The sequence below is a fragment of the Vitis riparia genome, chromosome 4, assembly GCF_004353265.1.
Source record: "Vitis riparia cultivar Riparia Gloire de Montpellier isolate 1030 chromosome 4, EGFV_Vit.rip_1.0, whole genome shotgun sequence".
NCBI lineage: Eukaryota > Viridiplantae > Streptophyta > Magnoliopsida > Vitales > Vitaceae > Vitis > Vitis riparia.
The window spans coordinates 7,441,117-7,463,967 of NC_048434.1; the positions used below are offsets into that span (position 1 = coordinate 7,441,117).

The 22,851-nt window shown below is 36.6% G+C and overlaps 1 protein-coding gene across 1 annotated transcript in view; it reads left to right on the top strand.

The window, feature by feature from the left end:
- Nucleotides 1–22,851, top strand: part of LOC117912753 (dynamin-related protein 3A-like) — an 88,007-nt gene that overhangs the window by 59,669 nt on the left and 5,487 nt on the right. The window contains exons 13-19 of the mRNA XM_034827447.1: nucleotides 2,098–2,184; nucleotides 2,331–2,429; nucleotides 4,578–4,620; nucleotides 15,426–15,565; nucleotides 15,660–15,806; nucleotides 15,932–15,984; nucleotides 22,705–22,804. Of these exons, the coding sequence (XP_034683338.1) occupies nucleotides 2,098–2,184; nucleotides 2,331–2,429; nucleotides 4,578–4,620; nucleotides 15,426–15,565; nucleotides 15,660–15,806; nucleotides 15,932–15,984; nucleotides 22,705–22,804 (669 nt within the window). The remainder of the gene's footprint in view (nucleotides 1–2,097; nucleotides 2,185–2,330; nucleotides 2,430–4,577; nucleotides 4,621–15,425; nucleotides 15,566–15,659; nucleotides 15,807–15,931; nucleotides 15,985–22,704; nucleotides 22,805–22,851) is intronic.

A 22,851-nucleotide genomic window follows, 5' to 3' on the forward strand; every position in this document is an offset into this window, starting at 1 on the left:
AATTCAAACAAGATATCAAATAATAAGCAATTGGGCACAAGAGATTTTTACGTGGAAACCCCCACACTAATAATGGAGATAAAAAACTACGAGGTCTAAGACCTTTAATCTAAATCCACTGTATAAGATCAAGTTGCTCAAATTTACTTGACCACTTTACTTTAAAGATTTACTCTCTAGTGCTCATGACTTGATCCACGTCCGCGACGCAGCAATCTCCGATTGCTCTAGTGAATACACCTTAGCCTTGTTGAAGGGATGCAAGTCTTCAACCCTAGATTTAACCCTTGAATCCTTCAAATGATAGATTAGGAATAGTGTGGCTCGTCATGCTTTCTCCTCAATAAAACTCTCTCAAAAAGTTTTTGATCTCTTGTTTTTCTCTTTTTCATGCCCTCAAGGGGTTATAATGAGGTATATATAGGTAACTAAGTTGAAGAGTTTCGGTTTTGGAAGATTTCTCAATTGAATTTGCGTGAAAAATTCTTGGTATAAATAGCATGACTGCTCGAGCCAACTAACCCACTGCTTGAGCGGTAAGGAGTGCTTGAGTAATCCTCTGCACTTGGGCACTTCAAGCTGCTTGAGCGGTCCTACCCTTTATAAAATATTAATTTGAAATCATTTTAAGTTCAAAAGCAAAACTGATTCTTTTTATGGCTTAGAGGAGCCCTAACATGCCACAAGTCAAACCTTTTTAGACACACCTGTGACTTCCCAATTGGATGAACAAAAACCCTTGATCTTCAATGGAGAACAAGTTACTATCTAAAAAGACTTCTATGACCAAACATTAAAAGGAACAAAATTGCCAACAAACAATCAAGACTCAATGTCCTAACACTTGGGAGATCTTAGGTAAAATTTCCAATCATCTAATTCATTAGGAATTTTAGGATAATTTACTTTTTCACTGTTTACTACAACTTCTTAGGGATCTATGGATCTCTTAGACATAGATCTGAACATTGAACTCATTTTAGGACTTAATCTAGAGCCTATTCATGGTATTACAAACCTAATTGAGTAATCTCCAGAAATCCTGCCCTAAAACGCCCATCTCTTCGGCTGACTCGAGCTCCTTTGGATCGCCTCTAAGCAAACTGTTACTCCTAGGATAGATGAAGCTCTAAAATAAACCCAATTTCCCTTCCCATGGCTCTGATACCATTAACATGTAGAATGAGGTAATATACAATGAAAAGGTAGATTGTTCTAAAATTCAAAGAGAAATTGGAAACAAACAAAGTACTAAAATATAAAGAACTTGACAATAATAAATTTAAACACAAAGAGAAACAAAGTATTCATTGATAAGGATTTCAAAGTACATGTGATGGATGAGGACTCCTTCCCAAATAACTCTGTTCAAATAGAGCAAATGAATAAGTTTCCTCCAAAATACATAAGAGACCCATACCTCAATACAGTACCACATGGAACTTTATGAAGGAAAAACAACTCTGCTCTCTGTAGGGATCAATATATCTACAAAAAGACTGAAGCTTGCTTTGACCTCTCTGATTCACACACCAATTTTAATTGAGCTGAATTTTATTGAGAGGAGTGTTGTTGAAAGCTGTAGTTATTGTGGTCCAAAAAGAGGAATAGAAATAAATTAGGTCCCATATTGACTTTGTAGTTCTCCACTTGTCTTATAAAATCCTTGCATTTCTCTCCTGCAGTGTTATCCAAATCAAAGTGAGGCAAGCATCTTTCCTACCATACTTACATTAGATATATAGATGTGTAAATGCTTGTTGGTTTGGTTTCCTCCTTTTAGGAGTTCCTTTTAGATTTTTTGGATGCTTTATGTTGTAGGTAATCTAGTCTCTGTAAGTTGCTGTTGCATACTACATGTCACCCCTACTTGAGTTGTGTGGCATCATCACTCTCTAGCATTATTTTGCATTTTCCTCCTGTGTCATCTTTAACAGCCATTTTAGCACAGACCATGACACTTCATGTTCCCACCCCCACCCCGTTGTCTCTGTCTGTCTGTCTGTCTCTCCTCATTTTCTCTACCAACTACCAACTTCATTCCTCCAGTGAAATGTGTTCTTATGTCTCATGTGGTCTTCATTTTCATCATTTCAGAAGGGTTATATAAATTCTTCACATCCAAATTTCATAGGTGGAAGCAAGGCAGTAGAGCTTGCAGTCCAGCAGTTACGATCTTCTCAGGTATATAGCACAATTTATGTGGAACTGAATTGTAGTTCTTACAGTGAAATTCTGGGATTTATGTCATTTCATTTTAGCGCCAAAATTTTTGAGGTTATGGTGTTTGCACCATTGATATACATATATATATTTTTCATATTATCCAGGATGGTACAGATGTTGAAAGTGTATCCACATTAGAGCAGGGCCTGAGATCTCGAGCAGTTCTTGCTAATTCAGTTGTGAAAGGTTCTTTGCCTAACCAGGTATACATATAACTCTTTTTGTTATGGAACCTACAGTGAAGAGAGAAAGAATTACAAGAAAAGATGAGTACTCCTTGCAAAAGAAAGAAAACAGTGCAACTGGAGTAAAAACCAACACCAAAAAAGAACAAAAAAAAGAAGAGGGTAAATATGGCCTTTGAGATGCTCCAAGGTCGGGTACCTCTCTTGCTAGAAGAGTCAACTCTATATGCCAATCTGTGAATACAAATGAAGGAAGAAATATCAAATCATCTAAAGCTTGCATTAGATGCCTCCACCTCCATGGTCCTTTACTCCTTGCAAACTCTAAGTTGATAATAATGGAAGAGTGAGCCCCCTAATGAAGAGCACTCTGCAATTCATCAGCATGGCTTGAAGCCATAATTACATTTTTGCATGGTCACTCTAGACATTGTTGTCTCTATATATCCAGTGTCTCTTAATAACATTAGTTGTCACTCATAAAGTCCATGGCTGCAACTTAAACAGGTTTAACCTGTCCAACCCCTAATCCAACCCAATTTTGGGCAGGGTTAGGTAACTTAATTTGTAATTTGAGTTGGGCTTATCTGAAAATGTCAACCTAAACAAAATTCAGGTGCAGGTTTCAGCGATCCCGAACCCATTTATTTGTTACATAAAATTATATGCATATAAACACTCTCTGATGGTTGCCTTGGAAATTTCTATGAAATGTCCTATAATCTTATGTGATGGACTTTTATTTTGTTTTGTAGTATAGTTACTAGGTTGATTGAGCAAAACGAATGTCATAGATTTTCATGTTGGTTTTCAAACTGTTCCCGTTAAATGGATATTATAGTTTTTGACTTGTAAAAGATTCTAGTGAAATGGATGTTAGATGTAAATTGATGTGTGATAATTTAGTTTTGCAGGTTGATTTTCCTATTTTGAAATAATTTTTGAATGTATTTAGATCATCTATTCTCACATTTAGAAAATTGATGGTAATATCCTTGTTAATACATGTTAAATGCAAGTTGATAGTAGGCTGATTTAATGTGACTACAATTTAATGGCCAATTCTTTGTTAAAGAGATGTACAATTCAACTACTTGTTATTGGCTTAATTCAACCCTATTTTCATGGCTTGACTTGCTCAATCCAACTAACCTAACCAAGATTGAAGTTGTATTTACTATCACAAGTCCAACCAAATTTCAACCCAAGCTTAGAGAAATGGGCTTGGATTGATCTCTGATTGGGAAACTAAGGATAGCTAATAGGCTGGGTTGGACTTCAGGCAAAAAAATTTCACGTTCTGGTGGAGGACAGGTTGACTGTTAACCTGGCTCAACCTGTGCAAGTTGGACCCTTAATAAAAAGGATTTCTTCTTTTTTCAAGATAGTTATGTTTTAATGTTTGCTTTACTGGTTAGATTGAATATGGTTGCTGCTTATAAAAATGTAAACCTATTATCACTATGGGTTATTTGATTAAAAGGGTGATTGAAAACCCAAATTTTGAAATTTAACCCTCCATCCTATTTTGGCCTCATTTGGACAAAAATGCCCTTATTATTTTCTTGTAAAAATAACCCTCTTTTTTAAACCCTACATGTAAAGACTTGAAATGTTAAAGGGCATTTATGTCAAAAATGGGTTATTTTTCAAGTAAAAACATGGGATGGGTTAGAGTCACAAATTGAGGGATCATTCCATCCTTTTATCCAATTAATTCCATCATTTTTATTTACAAATGACAATGGATAACATCCTCTAAATTCAGGGGATGGAAGAAACTCTGAACAGAATAAGAAGAATGTAACTTTCTCATCCCATTGTTTTCATTTCTAAGAGAAGCAACACACACACACATGCCTTATTAGGTTCTTTCTTACAGTTGCAAACTCTTGAATTAAGCTTTTAAAACAATGGTGTTTTGATTAGATTATCATTTTAGTGATAGCTGTTCTAGCCTTATGCTTCCCAATGTTAATTGCTGAAAACAATTTATTAACTATTTTTGTATGCCTAATTCTATCTATGTGGCAATAACTATTAGCTTTAAGCTGATGTTCTTGATTGATAGTAATGACAGTGGCTCAGGATGTTGCCATGAAAGTAGAAATATGTATTTGAAGTTCTAGATATTTTGTCATTTATCTTATACTTGGCTTGTGACAGGGAAGTCATCCTCAGTCCATGAATGAAAGATCAGTGTCAGCTGGTAAACTCTTGTTTCTTGATTGCTTCTAAATCCACTCAAATTTGTCCAGTAAACCATCATGGATAATCCAGTTAACTGCTCATAATCATGCAGGATCCCTCGTCTTCTCTGTAAGGGCTGTAGTAGGAAGTCTCTTTACTGGAAATTTCTTATTTCTAGGAAGTTTAGACCGTGTCTGGTACCATCCTCAAAGTTCAGTTTTCAAAGAACATAAAAAAGGGAACTAGTTCACAAGAGCCTGTTTGGGAATTGTTTTTTATACTCAAAAACACGTCTGGTAATTTTTTTGACAGGAAACAGTTTTTTGAGAAATAGTTATGAAAATTTTGAGAATATTTTTTTAGTCATTATCACTAGTTTTTTAAGGACTGTTTAAAAAAATAATTGTACAAAAATGGAGAATGATTGAAAGCAAAGCATTGCAGATAAAGATTATTTTTAAGAAATATTTGGAAATCTAAGTTCTCAAACAGATTTTTGTTCTAAAAAACATATGAGAAGTTTTATTTGATAGTGTTTGACTATTTCTTTCCCTGGAAAACTGTTGTAGGACTGTGGTGATAGTATAAGCTTTATACCACTTTGTTGTGCAATAATAGTAAAGTAAATTTACATACAAAGAGACATGGAGTTTATTATGGTTAGATTAATCATGCCTGCATTCACGGATTATAAAGAATCAATCTATTATAAGGCAGAGAAGATTATTCAATTTTTAAAGAACAGGAATCTTTCCTTGTTCTTTTGACTGTTGTGGTAGTAGAAGCTTTATACCACTCTGTTGTGCAATAATATAAAACATAAAGCAAGTTCACATACAAAGAGACACAAAGTTTAATGTGGTTAGGTAATGCCTACATTCATAGATTATAGAGAATCAATCATTATAACATAGGCAATATTACAGGGAAAAGAGAAAACAAATACAATACCTAAGCCTTGAAACAATCTATGTTTCCTTCCTGTTAGTATGTACACACTTAACTTCAGCCTTGCTTTACCATATGTTTCTCAACTGTGCCAAAAGGAATTATCTAGCAATTAGCTGTTAAACTGACAGAAATTTGAGACTCTTTGGAAACAGATAGAGAATGGGATGTAAATAAATTAAAGTTATTTCGTTTTATATGACTGTTCTTTGAATACAAGAAATGGGAGAAAGCATGCTGGGAATGAGTTTTCTGAGAACAAAATCAAACTCGGGGAAGAAATATCACTTTTATTTGAATTTCTTTTTTGTAATATACTATGTTATATTATTAAGTCATTAGATGTTTGCAAACTTTTAGAGGATTGCCTATCTTTTACAATCTATTTAATTCTCATCTTGCTTCATTTTCTGTTTAAACACATAAAATGTGCTGCCACAGTTTCTTTATGGGTAAATGCCCTTTGATTGGCATATGTATTTAATATACTTATGTAAGAATGTAGTAAAAAAATTACCTACCTAAAATAGGTGGCATTTGCACCATGTGATGCTTTACAAAATTATTTATTTTCATTTTTGTCCCAAACAATTTTCTCATCTTAGAAATCATTTATTTGCTTGAAAAGTGTGGATGCCTCACAAACTTAAAAGTCCTCTTAGTTAGTTGAATTTTTTGTTCATAACTTCGAAACAGTATCATGATCAACATATCATGATATTATTATTGTTGTTGACCTGATGTGGTTGTTAACTCTTGAATGAGCACTTAAAATAAAAAAATAATGGCTAAGATCTTGCTATGTTTGAAAGCAGTAAGAATTGTCAAATAATTAACATTTAATTCTCCAAGTACTTGGATAAACCCCATAATAGTGTGTGACCTAAAAATTTTCTCAAATGAATTGTAAATTAATCAATTTGGAATACTTTAAGTTTTTTTTAGTACAGTGGCCCATATTCATAGGCATAACAGAACTTCCTGGCAAATAAAAGCCATTTAAAAATCACCTGAACCAGACTACTCGGTGGACTCAAAATGCACTTCTATAAAATTGGAAGGCATTTACTTCCTATAACCAATAGATATCTGATATCATAAATGTATTAATAGTAACTTTTGAAGGACTTATTGGAATGGTAACAAACTCAGAGTTTATCAGGAGAAAACAGAAAGTATCAGTTTAGAAACCTTATTTACTCCATGTAAGCCATCCTTAGTAAGACCTGTGCTACCTTATTTTTTATGATAAGTAAAGAGTTATCCTACAAAAAAAAAAAAGAAAAAGAAAGAAAGAAAGAAAGAAAGATAGATCAAAGTCCTTGTAATGGCAACTTGCAACCAAAAAGAATCAAAAGAACCAAAACCTTGAGGAGGTTGAGAAAGTTTGTGAATAAGGATCCATTCCATAACCTCCATTTCTCCATGAAAAGACACTCTTAGCCGAGAGGAGCTTTAACTTCAACAAAGTCATCTTGGCCTCTTCATTTTTCCTATTCCTTTCTTTTGAACTATTATGAAACATATATTGCAAAAGTCAGGATACTTTTAACAAAGTCATCTTGACCTCTTCATTTTTCCTATTCCTTTCTTTACAACTATTCTGAAACATATCATGTTGGAGTAAAGATATTTATGGAATCTTCCTGAATGCACAATTTCCAACTTCTAACTCAAGAATTACCCTGGGATAGCCCAGTGGAGTGTAAAGAGAGTGAGAATTCCAAAGCAACTGGGTCATTAAGACTACGCTTTCCATAGCTTCTATCACATTCATGCACATGATGGGTCATTTGGTTCGCTAAGAGGAGAAAATTTTAAAATGCCCTCTTTTGTTTCTATGTATCAGGGGAGAAACCAAGAGGAATGGGGAAATTAGGTAAGGGAACTCCGATCCACCAAAACTATCCTCTCAGAAGTCAACAGTGAGGCATTTTGGAGTGGAAACCTAAATAGGCTATGGAGTACAATATATTTTGTTAGGATAGGCAATAATTTGTTGGAATAGGCATTTTTTTTTTAAATTAGCTGTATATTTACAGCTGTATTATTCCCATTGATGCCTTCTGCAATGTATAGGATGTTAGGATATTTTTCCTAGTTTAGAGCTCTATAGGTCAACTAGTGTATTCTATATATCTTGTGATGTTTTTTTCTAAGTAATAGATCAGTTTTTATAACTCTTTCACAAGTCTACATGGCATCATAGCCATTTAGGCTCTTGGATTTACAGGCAGCCTTCATTATTGTTCTATTTTAGGTGGAGTTAATAGCCACCATTTTGTGTCCTATTTCATAGCCTTCATCGTCGTTATCCTTTTCATTTATTTCTCAGTTCACAGCCTTCATTGTTGTTTTTTTGTTTCCACGTAAGAAAATCTCCTTCTCATTCAGTTCCTACTGTCATATTCCCCTTCAACCATGTTTGAAACACCTAAGCCCATCAACACCACTTCAGTAGTAGCTTCTCTCAGCGCCTAGGCATCCATACACTTTGAAAATCCTACCATTCAAATCGCCACGTCAAAACTAAATGGCAGCAACTTTATGGAGTGGTCTAATCTGTAAAAACTTCTCTGAGAAGCAAAGAGAAATTCAAATATGTTATTAGGACAAAAAGACCACCATTTGAAAGTGATCCTTAGTATGAGATTTGGGAGGCAGAAAACTTAATGGTAATGTCTTGGCTACTACACTCCATGCAACGTAAGATTAGTAAGACATATCTACTTCTTCCCATGGCTAAAGACATTTGGGAAGCTGTTAATAAGACCTATTCCAAGGTTGGTTTCACCTCCTAAGTTTTTCAGATCAAGTGGCAGATTATGACTACCAAGTAAGGGACTTCCAAGTGTCATGGAATATTATGACTCTCTCAAAGGGTTATTGATGGAGTTAGATCTCTACCAAAACATGGAGATGAAATCTACTGTTGATTCAAAGAAGATGAGGGACATGTTGGAAATAGAATGAGTCTTTCCATTTTTGTTGGGACTTAATCCTGAATTAGATCAAACATGTGAAAGAATACTAGGAAAAGACCTTTTTCCTGATTTTAATGAAGCATTTTCACACATTTGTGGGGAGGAAAGCTGCAAAGAATTGATGGGCAACAAAACTGAAAATTGTGAAAGTCTCACAACAGAAAATTCTGCTCTAGCAATGATCAAACAAAATCAAATTGTAAGTGACAACAAGAAACTAGTGGACACGGATAAAATGTGGTGTGACTATTGCAACAAATCAAGACACGCAAAAGTCATGTGTTGGAAGCTACATGGAAAGCCTCAAAACCAGAAACAAATTGGCAACAAAGGAGGAAATCAACCTACTAGATTAGGACAAGGCAATCACACAACCATTGTTAAAGAAAAATTAGCACAGATGGGATTTAATAATCTGATATTGAGAGGCTGAAACTATTGTTGAACGAGTTGGAGAATTCTAATGCAAACTCCTCGTCATATTCAGGTTCATGTTCCATGGCTCAATCGGGTTGTTATTTTTAGGATCATTTGGGGAAGACGATTGGGCATGGTAAGCTAAAAGATGGACTTTACTACTTGGAGACCGATTGCAGAAGTGGAGGTAAAGAGTCTCAATGCCTAGTTTCAGCCCACAAAACTGGTTTGGACCAAATCGTTCTTTGGCATAACCGTTTAGGACACCCCCCTCCCTTTACCTTTGTTAAAAAGGTTGTTTTCTCTCATTTGAGAAAATAAATATTAGCAAGTTCCATTGTGAATCATGTACTCTTGCTAAACATCATTGCTTGAGATTTTCAATAAAAGAGATTCAATTTGTTTCCCCATTCAGTTTAATTCGTTTAGATGTTTGGGGCCTATCCCATGTTAACCAATATTTCTAGTGCTCATTATTATTTTTATAGACGATTGCACTAGGACCACCTGGGTTTATCTCATGAAGTTAGAGTCTAAAGTGCTCTTAATTTTTTCTGTATTTCACAAATTTGTTAACACTCAATTTGGAGCCAAAATTCAAACAGACAAAGAATATTTCAATTAGGAATTGATGAATTACTTGAGCAATGAAGGCATTCTACATCAATCAACATGTGTTGATACCTCACAACAGAATGGAATGACTAAAAGAAAAAATAGACATCTTTTAGAGGTAGCTCGTGCTCTCTTATTCCAAATGAAAGTGTTGAAACACTACTAAAGTGATGCTATACTAATAGTTGCATACCTGATCAATAGAATGCCAACAAAAGTCCTAGAAAACCAAGCACTGGTGAAGAAACTCATGACACTATTTCCCAACTTTTAAGGAGTAGTCGCTTTACCACCAAAGGTCTTCAGATGCGTATCCTATTTTCATATCCATGGCCAATTACGTGGAAAGTTGGATCCTAGAGTTGTGAAGATTGTGTTCTTAGGGTACTCCCCCACAAAGAAAGGCTACAAGTGCTATCACCCTCCTACGAAGAAGCATTATATCACTATGGATGTGACTTTTGTAAAGAATCAACAATACCTTAATAACACCTATCTTTAGGGGGAGAATATATCAAGATTGGAAGATAGGTGGGATTTGGATGTGGAAAAAGAATTGAAAGAAGGAACAAATATCATTGCTGCTGAAAAGAATGATGTAGTTGCTGCTGAAATTATTGCTGAAATGAATGATATAGTGGCTGAAATTGTAGATAAAGATGATGGGAATAGAATGGTCGTCCATCCAAGTCGGAGAGATAATCCCAAAAATCCTTCCTATAATCAATCAAATAGTGTTTCACCAACAATACCTGCTGAAACTTCTTCTAATGCTCTCACAAATGATGAAACCATGGCGGAGAGACCTAAGACTCCAATTTTCAATGTGTACCCCAGGAAGAAAAGATCCATCATTACTTCTCCAACTCCAATTGTCAACCTTGAAACAAGTAATGAAAATAACGATAAAATTTTACCTTTATACTCCTCTCACAAGTTGTCTCAACAAATACCCGCAATTGTTCAAGAAGCCTTAAACTCAAAACCATGGAAAGATGCAAGGCAAGACTTATTGTCAAATGGTACACTCAAACTTATGGTATAGATCACCACGAGACATTTGCACCAGTGGCAAAGATGAATACCATTTCTTTGGTTGTCATTAAGGATTGATCTCTATATCAATTTGATGTGAAGAATGCATTCCTTCATGGAGATTTAGAAGAAGAGGTTTATATGGACACACCACTAGGATGCGAGAAGAGAGGACAGAAAAACAAGGTATGTAGATTGAAAAAATCCCTCCATGGACTAAAAAAATCACCTAGAGCATGGTTTGGGAGATTTACCAAGTCTATGCTTGATGGAGGCTATTCCCAAAGTCAAGGTGATCACACCTTATTCATAAAACTATCCTCAATTGGGAGAGTTACTATCTTAATTGTGTATGTGGATGATATTATTGTGACTGGTGATGACAATGAGGAGATGTTAGGATTGAAGGTCTATTTGGTAAAAAAATTTGAAATTAAAGACCTTGGAAGTTTAAGATATTTTCTTGAAATTGAAGTAGTTAGATCTCTACACAAAATTTTTATCTCCCAATAAAAGTACACTCAAGATCTCCTTTAAGAAATAGGTATGGCTAGTTGCAAACCTATTGATACTCCAATAGAGGCTAATCACCAGCTAGGAGAAAAATAAGAGAAGGAAGAACCAACTCATCGAGGTATTTATTAGAGAATGGGTGGGAAGCTTATTTACCTATCACACACAAGATCGAATATAACTTATGTTGTAAGTGTGGTAAGTTAGTTTATGCATGTTCCTCTTAGGCCACATCTTGAAGCTATTTTGTCACGCCCCAAGACTCACTCCAAGGGCGTGACGGTCATTTCACACTTCAGACCCGAAGGCTTACAGTGTAACCTGACCCAAACAATTATCTTGTAATTAGAAGTTACCAATTACCAAATACCTGTTCAGAGTAGCGGAACAAAATCTAAAATCCTCAAAATTCAATTTCAATACTAAAACATCCACTATCCAAAATCCATTGTCCAAATATTTGCAAACTTAAACAATTCAAGTATTAGAACAAATTTCAAAATCTCCAAAACTCAACTTTGATCTATCATAAAATTTGAAGGATCAATATCCAAATAACTTCCAAATACCAAAAGATCCAAATGAACATAACTAACAGTTAAACAAAATCCAACATAAAATCCTAAGTCAAATCCTAATGATGACCATTCCTCAGCCTAGCCATCACTCCTCACCCGAACTAAGGGTACCTGAAAAGTAGTCAACAGATGGGAATGAGCTCACAGCCCAATAAGGAACATTAATGCAATCCATGGATCAAACATTTCAAACTTGCAAAATAGGAGATATTGTAATCAATCATTTTCATAAAGCTGTGAGTAATTTTTTTTTTTTTTTGCCAATACATTCAAAATTTCTAACTGTATGCATTTATTTCTGATTCAAACAATTTCATATCAAATTTAGTCAAAACATTCCAATAATTTATTTACTCTGATCATCAAACATCAAAGGGTGCCCAGTTAGGTGGAACTTTTCAAATGGGTGGCTAGCCTCAAATTGTTCATTTAAGGTGGACGGAACCAAATACTACTAGTACTAGTAACCTCTAACCGAAACTCCTAGAGGTTGGGGTTCAAATCAATTACATTCCCCACCAAGAAATGTAAAGGTCAACTATTATATCCCATTGATAAGAGCCAAAAGTCAACTATTATATCCCGTTGACAAGGGCCAAACAAACCAGAGTCAAATATTTATTTCATTTATTCAAATTTACAACATATAATATCTCCACATTTATTTGTCAAAAACATAATAGAAAATTCTAACATACTTTTCATGCAAAACAAGTTTGATCAATGCATAAAACGGAATATAACTCAAAACGTTTTCAAATAATATATATATATATATATATATATATATATATATATATATATATATATATATATATATATATATATATATAAAATTGTTTAAAAAAAAAAGAATTTAACAACTGCATTAATTTTCCTTACCTCAAAAGAAGTCCTCAAAAACTTTGAAGAGAAAAATAATCCTAAAAATCTACTCTTCACCTAACAAAATATAAGAGGAATAACTATTACTATTTATCTATAATTTAACTAATCTATTCCTTATTGAAATAAATTAATAAATTCCCAATTTGTTTCTAATAACACAAAGCCCTGCCGTTATTAAATAATACAGTACTCAGTACTCAAGTACCCATCAAAGTCTAACAATACGGAGTCCTGTTACAATTAAATATTACATACCCAAGTATCCATCAAAGTCTAATAATAGAGTATGTGAAAATCCACCAATTAGATTTCAACCATGAAATCCTTACAAAAAAAAGTGGATGCATAGTTTCCACACGCATGCAACTAGTGCACATGCGTTTTTTTTTTTTTTTAAACATAAACTTTATTCCCAACAATACTCCATTATTGCCAACAAAATAATAGACATATATATATATATATATATATATATATATTAATTAACAACACCCTCCATCCGTACACACCCACACACACACACACACACACACACACATATATATATATATATATATATATATATATATATATATTTTCATTCTCCAATTCCACCAGTGTGCACACGCGTCTTCCATTTTTATTTTTATTTTTTATTTTTTTAATCCTTAAGCCATTCTCCAATTCCACAGTGTGCACACGCGTCTTCCAGGTTTTTTTTTTTCCTAAAAACTTAAGAATTTCCAATTTCCAACAATAAATCAAAATCTTAAATTTTCACTATTTTGATATTAAAACGAATTAAAAAAAATAAACTAACCCTAATCTAGATTTGGGGTTTTTCCAAAAAAATATATCTAATGTACTTGAAATTAACTAATGAATCTAACAAAATAATCTAGGGGTTAGAATCTTACCTATAGAGGTTTGTTCTTCAAACCTTGAAATCTGACCTCAACTTCACGTTCTCTGGAAACTCTCTGCAAACAAGAACGCGATTCAAAAAAGAACAGAAAGAAGATAATTTTCTATTTATACCTAGGGTATTATTCGTAAAATTACCTTTTCACCCCTCTTCCATTTTTATTAAATTAATTAATTAATTAATTTAATATCTTTATTATGAATTTCCTAAATTACCCTTTTAAAAAAAAACTTGGGCATTACATATTTACAGAATTGTTAGATACTTGAAAGGAACTCTAGGGAAAGAACTCTTGTTTCAGAAAGGTGACGAGTTTAAGTTAGAAGCTTATACAAATGTTGATTGGACTGGTTCTATGACAGACAAAAGATCGATTGTGGGGTATTGCACCTTCTTAGGAGGGAATTTGGTCACTTAGAGAAGCAAGAAACAATCGGTGATGGCTTGTTCTAGTGCATAGGCAGAATTTAGGGCAATGGCGCAAGGGATATGCGAATTGCTTTGGCTGAAGATAATACCCTCAGATTTGAAAGTGAAAGTAAAGAGTCCATTGATGCTTTATTGCAACAATAAAACAACTATAAATATAACATATAATCCAGTTCAACATGACATGACCAAATATGTGGAAATTGATAGGCATTTTTATAAAAGAAAATCTTGACTATAGACAAGTTTGTACTCCATATGTTTCACCCTCCAACCAGCTTGCAAATGTGCTCACAAAAGGATTGTCCAATGAAAACTTTCAACAGATAATTAGCAAGCATGGAATGCGAAATATCTTTGCATCAACTTAAGGGGGAGTGTTAGAATGGACAATAATTTGTTGGAATAAGCATTTTTTTGTGTTGTATATTTAGAGTTGTATTATTCCCATTGATGTGTTTTGCTACTATAGGATATTAGGATATTTTTCCTAGTTTAGAGCTCTATAGGTCAACTAGTGTATTCTATATATCTTGTAATTTTTTTTTTCTAAGTAGCAGATCAGTTTTTAAATAACTCTTTCACAAGTCTACATATTTTATAGGTGTAAGTATTTTTGGAAGCGCAGGGCTCATCCTTTCTGAAAATCAGTCAAAAGGAATTCTGGAAAATATAAAATGTGATTATGGTTAATAGTAAAGAAATACATAAATAAATAACAATGATCTTAAAGAACTTGAATGATTTGGCCATTTCCTAATGCATGAAGTGAGATAAAATGAGGATTTAATCATACTAGAGGACAAGCAGTAGAATTAAAATATATGTTCTTTTGTTGCTTGATGTGCATGCCGAATTATGTCAACTCAATGTTCCTTTTCAAGGAACATTTTTGAACTGATGCTTTGGCTTTGTTACTTTAACTGGATGCTGCTTAGCACCACAACTTTTAGGCATTTCTACCACTAACATGACTTTCTACTCTCTAAACTCATCTAAATTCTTCACTTCCAAGTCATCAATTATTATTTGTTTTCCAGCATAACTTGATGATCATGGACTTTTGATCCTGTCCATCGCATATTATGCTTGGTTTGTTAAGTCAGACAACACTCTTGAGTAGGCTATGCTCTAGAATCTTGTAGTGTGACATATATGTATCATGAGTCAGTTCATGTTTATATTTTTCGACAGCATGCATTTGTTTGTTTTTTTATTTATTTATTAGATTTCAATTTTCATTGAGGTAGTTTGCCAACTTCCAATCTAATTTGGTATAGAATATTGTGGAAATTGCTGGGGAACCTCCTAAATTTCTTAGATATTAAACCGTGCGTATGACATGCAAATAGGATAGGTTGTAGTAAAATTTTCATAAATTAAGTGCTTTTGAATGGTATATAGATAAAAGGTGGCTGTGGCCACTCACACTTTGGGCCAAGCAGTTTCTGCACAGAAACATAAGCTGAGATTATTAATTATATGTCTCAAACTGTTGCTTGCAATTTTACAGGTAATGCATACTCGAGAACTTGGGGAATTTCATCAATAATTGGGAAGTGGGCATCACCTAATGATCGTTCAGCTAACACAGCTCTTGGTGAAACATTTCATGATATGGAGCTGTTGCCCTCTATGATACAATTGAGAGACGTAAGTGTGTTAGGATGGATATTATTTCTTCATTTTTAATTTGTGATCTTACTTCTCTATTGCCTGATTCAAATCTGTCTCCTTTTGGCATCAGCCTCCACCCATCTTAAAGCCACTAGAAACACAAACAGAGCGTGAAGCAGTGGAAGTAATAGTAACCAAATTACTCCTGAGGTCTTATTATGACATTGTTAGAAAGAACATTCAAGACTTCGTTCCTAAAGCTATAATGCATTTTCTGGTATGTTAATAAGCCTGTCTCTCTTTCGTTCTGCATTTCTTATACTTTATATTTGGATAACTCCCTCTTTAGCTCTAAAATTTAGTTTTATTTATTTATTTTCCACTTTTGTTCCTTTCATCTAGGTCAATCATACAAAAAGGGACCTGCTTAATGCCTTTGTACAAAAACTATACAGGTATGAATATGGTACAAAATAGAAATCTTTGATTATCAATTCTATCCAGCATGAGCACATATAAAAGTTCATTTCCTTTTGGAGGTCCTCAATGCTAATTATCTCAAAATTATTCTTGAAATGTAATGATGCCAGTATATAAATTTGGCTGCTATAATTTTAGGGTTTAAATAGGATGGCTTTCTGTGTTCATAGTTGTGTGGAGATCTCCATCATAATGAAATTCTAACTTCTTAATTAGCCTTATTCTCTAGTTTATTTGTTTGTTTGTTTGTTTGGTAAGTAAATTTTTTTATCCCCAATGAGAGTTGGACCTGGAACTTCTCACAACCCTCTCCAATCTTTTACCAGTTTGTGACTACACCGAACATTTATCTGCACATAGTGTGTATTTATCAGATCCACTTTTATTCATTACATATGCTGCATTCCAAGTTAGAATGAAAATAAGTTAGGTTATTTCATTTGGAGATGACTTTCCACAAGTCATCAACATTAGTAATTTCTTTTCAAGTATGTATGCATGAATCTATCCCTTAAATTACCTTATATATAAGAACAACCTGCTGCATTTCTTGTAATTTCTAGTGTTGGTTCCTAACAAAGGTGGTCCCAAGGACTTGAAAGATTTTAGGCCTGTTAATCTGGTGGGCTGGTTGTGCAAGGCATGCACTAAGGTTCGTGCCAATAGGCTGAGAAAGGAGGTACTGTGACTGGAAGAGTAGTTCCCAAATTTCAGAATATCTTTATAGAGGGAAGACAAATTCTTGATATGGCTCTTATTGCTAGAGGCTATTGACTTTGTGCAGAGGAGCACTTCTAGTGGTGTTATATGCAAATTAGACATTAAGAAGGCTTACGATCACGTTCATTGGGGGTTCTTGCTAGCTATTATGGTTAAGATGGGCTTTGGCCAAAAGTGGATTAGATGGATGTAATGGTGCATTTCTACAGCAAATTTCTTTGTCCTTGTAAATAGTACCTGTTGAGAGAGAGAGAAAGAAGAAAAACCTTAATTCTCATTAATGTAATGATCTACTTACAATTGAGAAATATATATATATACAAGGCTAGGAGTCCTAACTACCATACATGTATCCTATATTAACAAGGAAAGGTTATATACTATAAATACATTATATTCAACACTCCCCCTCAAGCTGGAGCATATACGTCATATGCACCAAGCTTGTTACAAATATATTTAATCCTAGGACCTCTGAGAGATTTAGTGAAGATGTCAGCTAGTTGATCATTTGAATTAACAAAACTTGTAGCAACACATCCTGATGCGATCTTCTCTCTAATGAAATGACAGTCAACTTCAATATGTTTGTCCTTTCATGAAAGACTGGATTGGATGCAATATGTAATGCGGCCTGGTTATCACATATGAGTTTCATCTGTTCATCCTTTCCAAATCTCAACTCTAGAAGAAGATGTCTCAACCATATGAGTTCACATGTTGCCAAAGCCATAGCTCGATACTCGGCTTCAGCGCTAGATCTGGCCACTACATCTTGTTTCTTACTCTTCCAAGATATTAGATTACCTCCAATAAAAACACAGTACCCTGAAGTGGAACGTCTATCTGTGGGTGAGCCAGCCCAATCTGCATCTGTGTAACCAACAACCTGAGTATGACCTCTGTTCTCGTACAACACACCTTGGCCTGGTGTACTTTTGATATATCGAAGAATGCGGATTACAGCATCCCAATGGCTATCACATGGTGACTGTAGGAATTGACTAACAACACTCACAGGAAAAGAAATGTCTGGACGAGTAATGGTGAGATAGTTCAATTTACCTACGAGCCGTCGATATCTCCCGGGGTCTCCTAAAGGCTCCCCCTGTCCTGGTACAAGTTTGACATTCGGATCCATAGGTGTGTCTACCGGTTTACAGTCTAACATACCAGTTTCTTCCAGGATGTCTAAAGCATACTTCCTTTGGGAAAGGACCACAGCAGAACTGGATTGAGCTATCTCAATTCCCAAGAAATACTTGAGTTTCCCCAAGTCTTTGGTCTGAAAGTGGGTAAAAAGGTGTTGCTTTAGTTTCTGAATACCATCCTGATCACTGCCTGTAATGACGATGTCGTCCACATAAACAACCAGATAAATACACTGCCCCAAAGAGTTATGATGATAGAAAACTGAATGGTCTGCTGTACTGCGAAGCATGCCAAACTCTTGAACAACAGAACTAAAACGGCTAAACCATGCTCGAGGAGATTGTTTCAAGCCATATAGAGAACGGCGTAACCTGCATACTAAACCAGACTCCCCCTGAGCAACAAAACCAGGAGGTTGCTCCATATAAACTTCCTCGGCAAGATCACCATGAAGGAAGGCATTTTTAATATCCAATTGATAAAGAGGCCAAGAACACATGGCAGCCATGGAGAGAAGCAGACGAACAGAAGCAATCTTGGCAACCGGAGAGAATGTGTCACCATAATCAGAACCATAAACCTGAGTATAGCCTTTAGCAACTAAGCGGGCCTTAAGGCGATCAACCTGACCATCAGGACCAACCTTAACTGCGTAAACCCAACGACAACCAACGGTAGATTTACCCGAGGGTAAAACAACAAGATCCCAAGTGCCATTAGAGTGCAGAGCAGCCATTTCATCCACCATTGCCTGTCGCCAGCCTGGATGGGAAAGAGCTTCATGGGTGCTCTTTGGAAGAGAAACAGAGGATATAGCAGAAACAAAAGCAGAATAGGGTGAAGATAATCGATGATAACTCAAAAAATTGTAAATAGGATGAGGATTACGAGTAGAGCGAGTACCTTTCCGAACAGCAATGGTAAGTCATTAGGAGAAGGCAGAGCCGGGTAGGTGAAGCCGAAGGGATAGGAAGTGAGTCAGCAGGTGCCTCAGCAAAAGGGAGAGGAGCAACGACACGAGGGCGACGATGATAAACCTGAAGTGGCCGAGGAGGCATAGCATCAGGTGGGGAGACAATGGAATAGGCAAGACTTCAGAAACAGGAAGAGACTCAGAAGTGGTGGAAAAGAATGGTGAGTCCTCAAAGAAGGTGACATCAGCGGAGATAAAGTATCGATGAGTCTCAAGGGAATAACAACGATAACCCTTCTGAAGTCTAGAGTATCCCAAGAAGAGACACTTCATGGCTTTGGCGGAAAGCTTGTCCTGTCCAGGAGTGAGAATATGAACAAAGCAAGTACAACCAAAGACACGAGGAGGAAGGAAATAAAGTGGTTGGTCAGGGAAGAGAAGGGAGTGAGGAATCTGATCATGTAAGACAGAGGAGGGCATACGATTAATCAAATAACAAGCGGTAAGAACAGCGTCCCCCCAAAAACGAAAAGGAACATTGCTATGGAGGAGGAGAGTACGAGCTGTCTCAACAAGATGTCGATTCTTGCGTTCAGCTACCCCATTTTGTTGAGGAGTATGAGCACAAGAAGACTGATGAAGAATCCCATGATGAGACATAAACGAAGTAAATGGGGCTGAAAAATATTCCCTGGCATTGTCACTGCGTAACACACGAATAGAAACATTGAACTGGGTTTGGATTTCAGCATAAAATTTCTGGAAAATAGAGAATAACTCAGCTCGATTTTTCATTAAAAATAACCAAGTACATCGAGAATAATCATCAATGAAAGTGACAAAATACTGAAATCCTAAAGTAGACGCAGTCCGACAAGGACCCCAAACATCAGTGTGGACAAGCTCAAAAGGAGACTTTGCCCGATTATTCAAACGCTTTGGGAACGAGACACGAGTATGTTTCCCAAGCTGACATGACTCACACGGAAGCGACGATAAAGTGGAAAAACGAGGGACCATCTTCTGGAACTTGGAGAGACTAGGGTGGCCCAGACGATTGTGAATGAGGAGAGGAGCATCAGTGGAAATGCAAACTGCAGGAGATGAATCCGAGGTGAGGTGATAGAGGCCTTGAGACTCACGTCCTATGCCAATCGTCTTCCCCGTACTCCGGTCCTGCAAGGTCACAAATTTATCAGAAAAGGTAATAGAGCAATTAAGAGTACGAGTGATTTTGCTGATGGAAATAAGATTAAAAGGACATTCAGGAGTATAAAGGACAGAAGTGAGAGGTAGAGAAGGCAGAGGAAGGGCCAAACCAATACCTTTAGCCACAGTTTGAGAACCATTAGCTAAGGTAACATTAGGTAAAGCGGAGGTAGTAGTAATAGAGGAGAAAAGATCCTTATTACCAGATAAGTGATCAGAAGCTCCAGAATCTAGAATCCAGGGTCCAAGAGAAGATGTGTGGGTAAGGCAGGCAGAGGCATTACCAGGCTGGGCAACAGAGGCAACAGAAGCCTGAGATGCGGAAGAGCTCGGAGCTTGAGGCAGCGGAGAATCAGAGGACTGGGCCACATGGGCAGTGCGAGGAGGTCGTCCATGTAACTGATAGCAACGATCGCGAGTGTGGCCAAGTTTATTGCAATAGGTGCAATGAGGACGTTGACCTCTACCTCGGGTACCACTACGGCCTCCTCGAGAGTTAGTTTGAGAAACTAACACAGAAGAATCTGAAGTGCTATCAAATGGCAAAGTCTGAGTGGAGGAGATACGGAGGAGGCGAGCAAACACATCATCCAAGGACGGAACTGATGAACTACCAAGAATCTGATCGCGGACAGGCTCAAGATCCGGACGGAGGCCAATAAGAGTAAGAACCATGAAGAACTTGTCAAGCTGTGTTTGTTGAGCCCCAACATCAGGAGTAAGAGGCATCACAGTCAAGAACTCCTCCTTAAGAGAGGCAATCTGGCCAATATAAGTAGATAGATCCAAGTCCTGTTGGCTGAGATGGACAATTGCAGAAGCCACCTTATAAAGACGCTGGATATCATTCGTATATAATCCTTTGGCCTGAGTCCAAAATTTAAAACAAGTTTTGTAGGCCCGAAGATGAAGAAGAATCTTGGGATCAACCGATTGCCATAATACACTACATAACTGTGCATCTATCTTCCTCCACTGTACGCGGTCAACCTCAGGGATATCTGCCTCCTGTGTAATCAAGTGATCCTCATATCCTTGACCCATAAACCAAAGTTCAACAGACGCAGACCAGGAAAGATAATTGTCACTGCCAACCAATTTCTCCGAAGTAATCATAGGAGATCCAGATATAACAGCGGAAAAAATGGAATTTTTAGTAGTCATATCTACTTATCTGAAGAATGAAGTATGTTTGGATCGAAGAGAGCCCTAATACGGCTTCAGATTGCGGCGTGGCACCACCGAAAAAGGGAGACGGCCTCAGATCGCGGCGTGGTACCACCAGAAAGGTAGAAGAACACTTCCCAAGGCACGTGCAGGGATTGGAGTGGAGAAAAAGTAGTCGGAGCTTCGCCGGAAAGGCTGTTTGGAGGGCCGACGGAGACAAAAATCCCCAAAAGAGGTATGTGCAGGGCTCGGATGGGAGAACCAGGGAGGTAGGGAGGCTGGTCGGCGTCAGGCGAAGCTGGAGGAGGAGGCGCGTCGCCGGAAAAGGCCTCACGCGCCCTCACGCGCCGGCGCGTGAGATTCAGTCGCCGGCCGGAAATTTGCGCGTGGACGGCGCGTGGATGGGATTTTGGTGCCGGTGCCTTCACAAAAGTTGTAGATCTCCTCCAGGCGCTCCTTCTGGTATAGTCGGTGTCGGAAAAATACGTCGCCGGAAAAGTCGCCGGAAAAGCTCGCCGGAAAATTCGCCGGAAAATTTCGCCGGCGGTGAGTAGTTTCTGTCGACGATCCGAATGACCGGAAAGTATTGGAAGATGGGGAAGGTGACCGGAATGAAACACGGTCACCGGAAGGTTTCCCGGAGTTGATGACACGGGAAACAAGAAAGAATTAGGTTTTCTTCCTTGGCTCTGATACCATGTTGAGAGAGAGAGAAAGAAGAAAAACCTTAATTCTCATTAATGTAATGATCTACTTACAATTGAGAAATATATATATATACAAGGCTAGGAGTCCTAACTACCATACATGTATCCTATATTAACAAGGAAAGGTTATATACTATAAATACATTATATTCAACAGTACCCTATCCAGTTTCTTCCAAAATTTTAGAGGATTAAGACAAGGAGATCTTCTCTCTTCCTATTTGTTTGTGATAGCAATGGAGGCCCTCAGTTGCTTGATGTAGAGAGCTAGAGAGGGGTTTTCTTGTTGGTATGAAGGGTCAAGGTGAGGGAGGAAGAGGACATGGAGGTCTAACATTTATTGTTTGCTGATGATACCCTTGTCTTTTGCTAGGGTTCTCACTCTCAAATGGTCTATTTAAATTAGCTTCTTATGTGGTTTGAAGCTATCTCTAAGAAATCAGTGTAGTAGTATGAAACTTCATGATCAGGGTTTTTTTTATTGAATTCATGAATCATGTTAGTTTTTTCCTAGCTACCTTGTTGAGTAGTAGGCTTTGGATTGTTCAACTAATTTACTGTTTAGAATCAGTGTCAAATTAACTCAACTGATTGGACTGTAACAACGTGATATGGTGAAATTTTCTGTTTGCTTTATCTTTTCATTTATTCTGATTCTGTAGCCCATCCAGTGGGAAACCGGATCTTTTCATTTGTTCTTATTCTGTGGCCCATCCAGTAAAGAAACTAAGATAGCTAGTATGAACTACAGCTATAAAACACCCTCTATACACTGCATGAACCTGTTAGTTGTACAATTAAGCATGTGCTCCCTGGTGTATATGCAGAGAGAACCTCTTCAAAGAGATGTTGCGGGAGCAGGATGATGTTGTCCTAAAAAGAAAGCGGAGCCAAGAAATGTTCTGCGTTCTGCAGCAAGCTATTCAGGTTAGTAAAGAACTTCAGTCCATAAACATCACTGAATTTTTATGTTC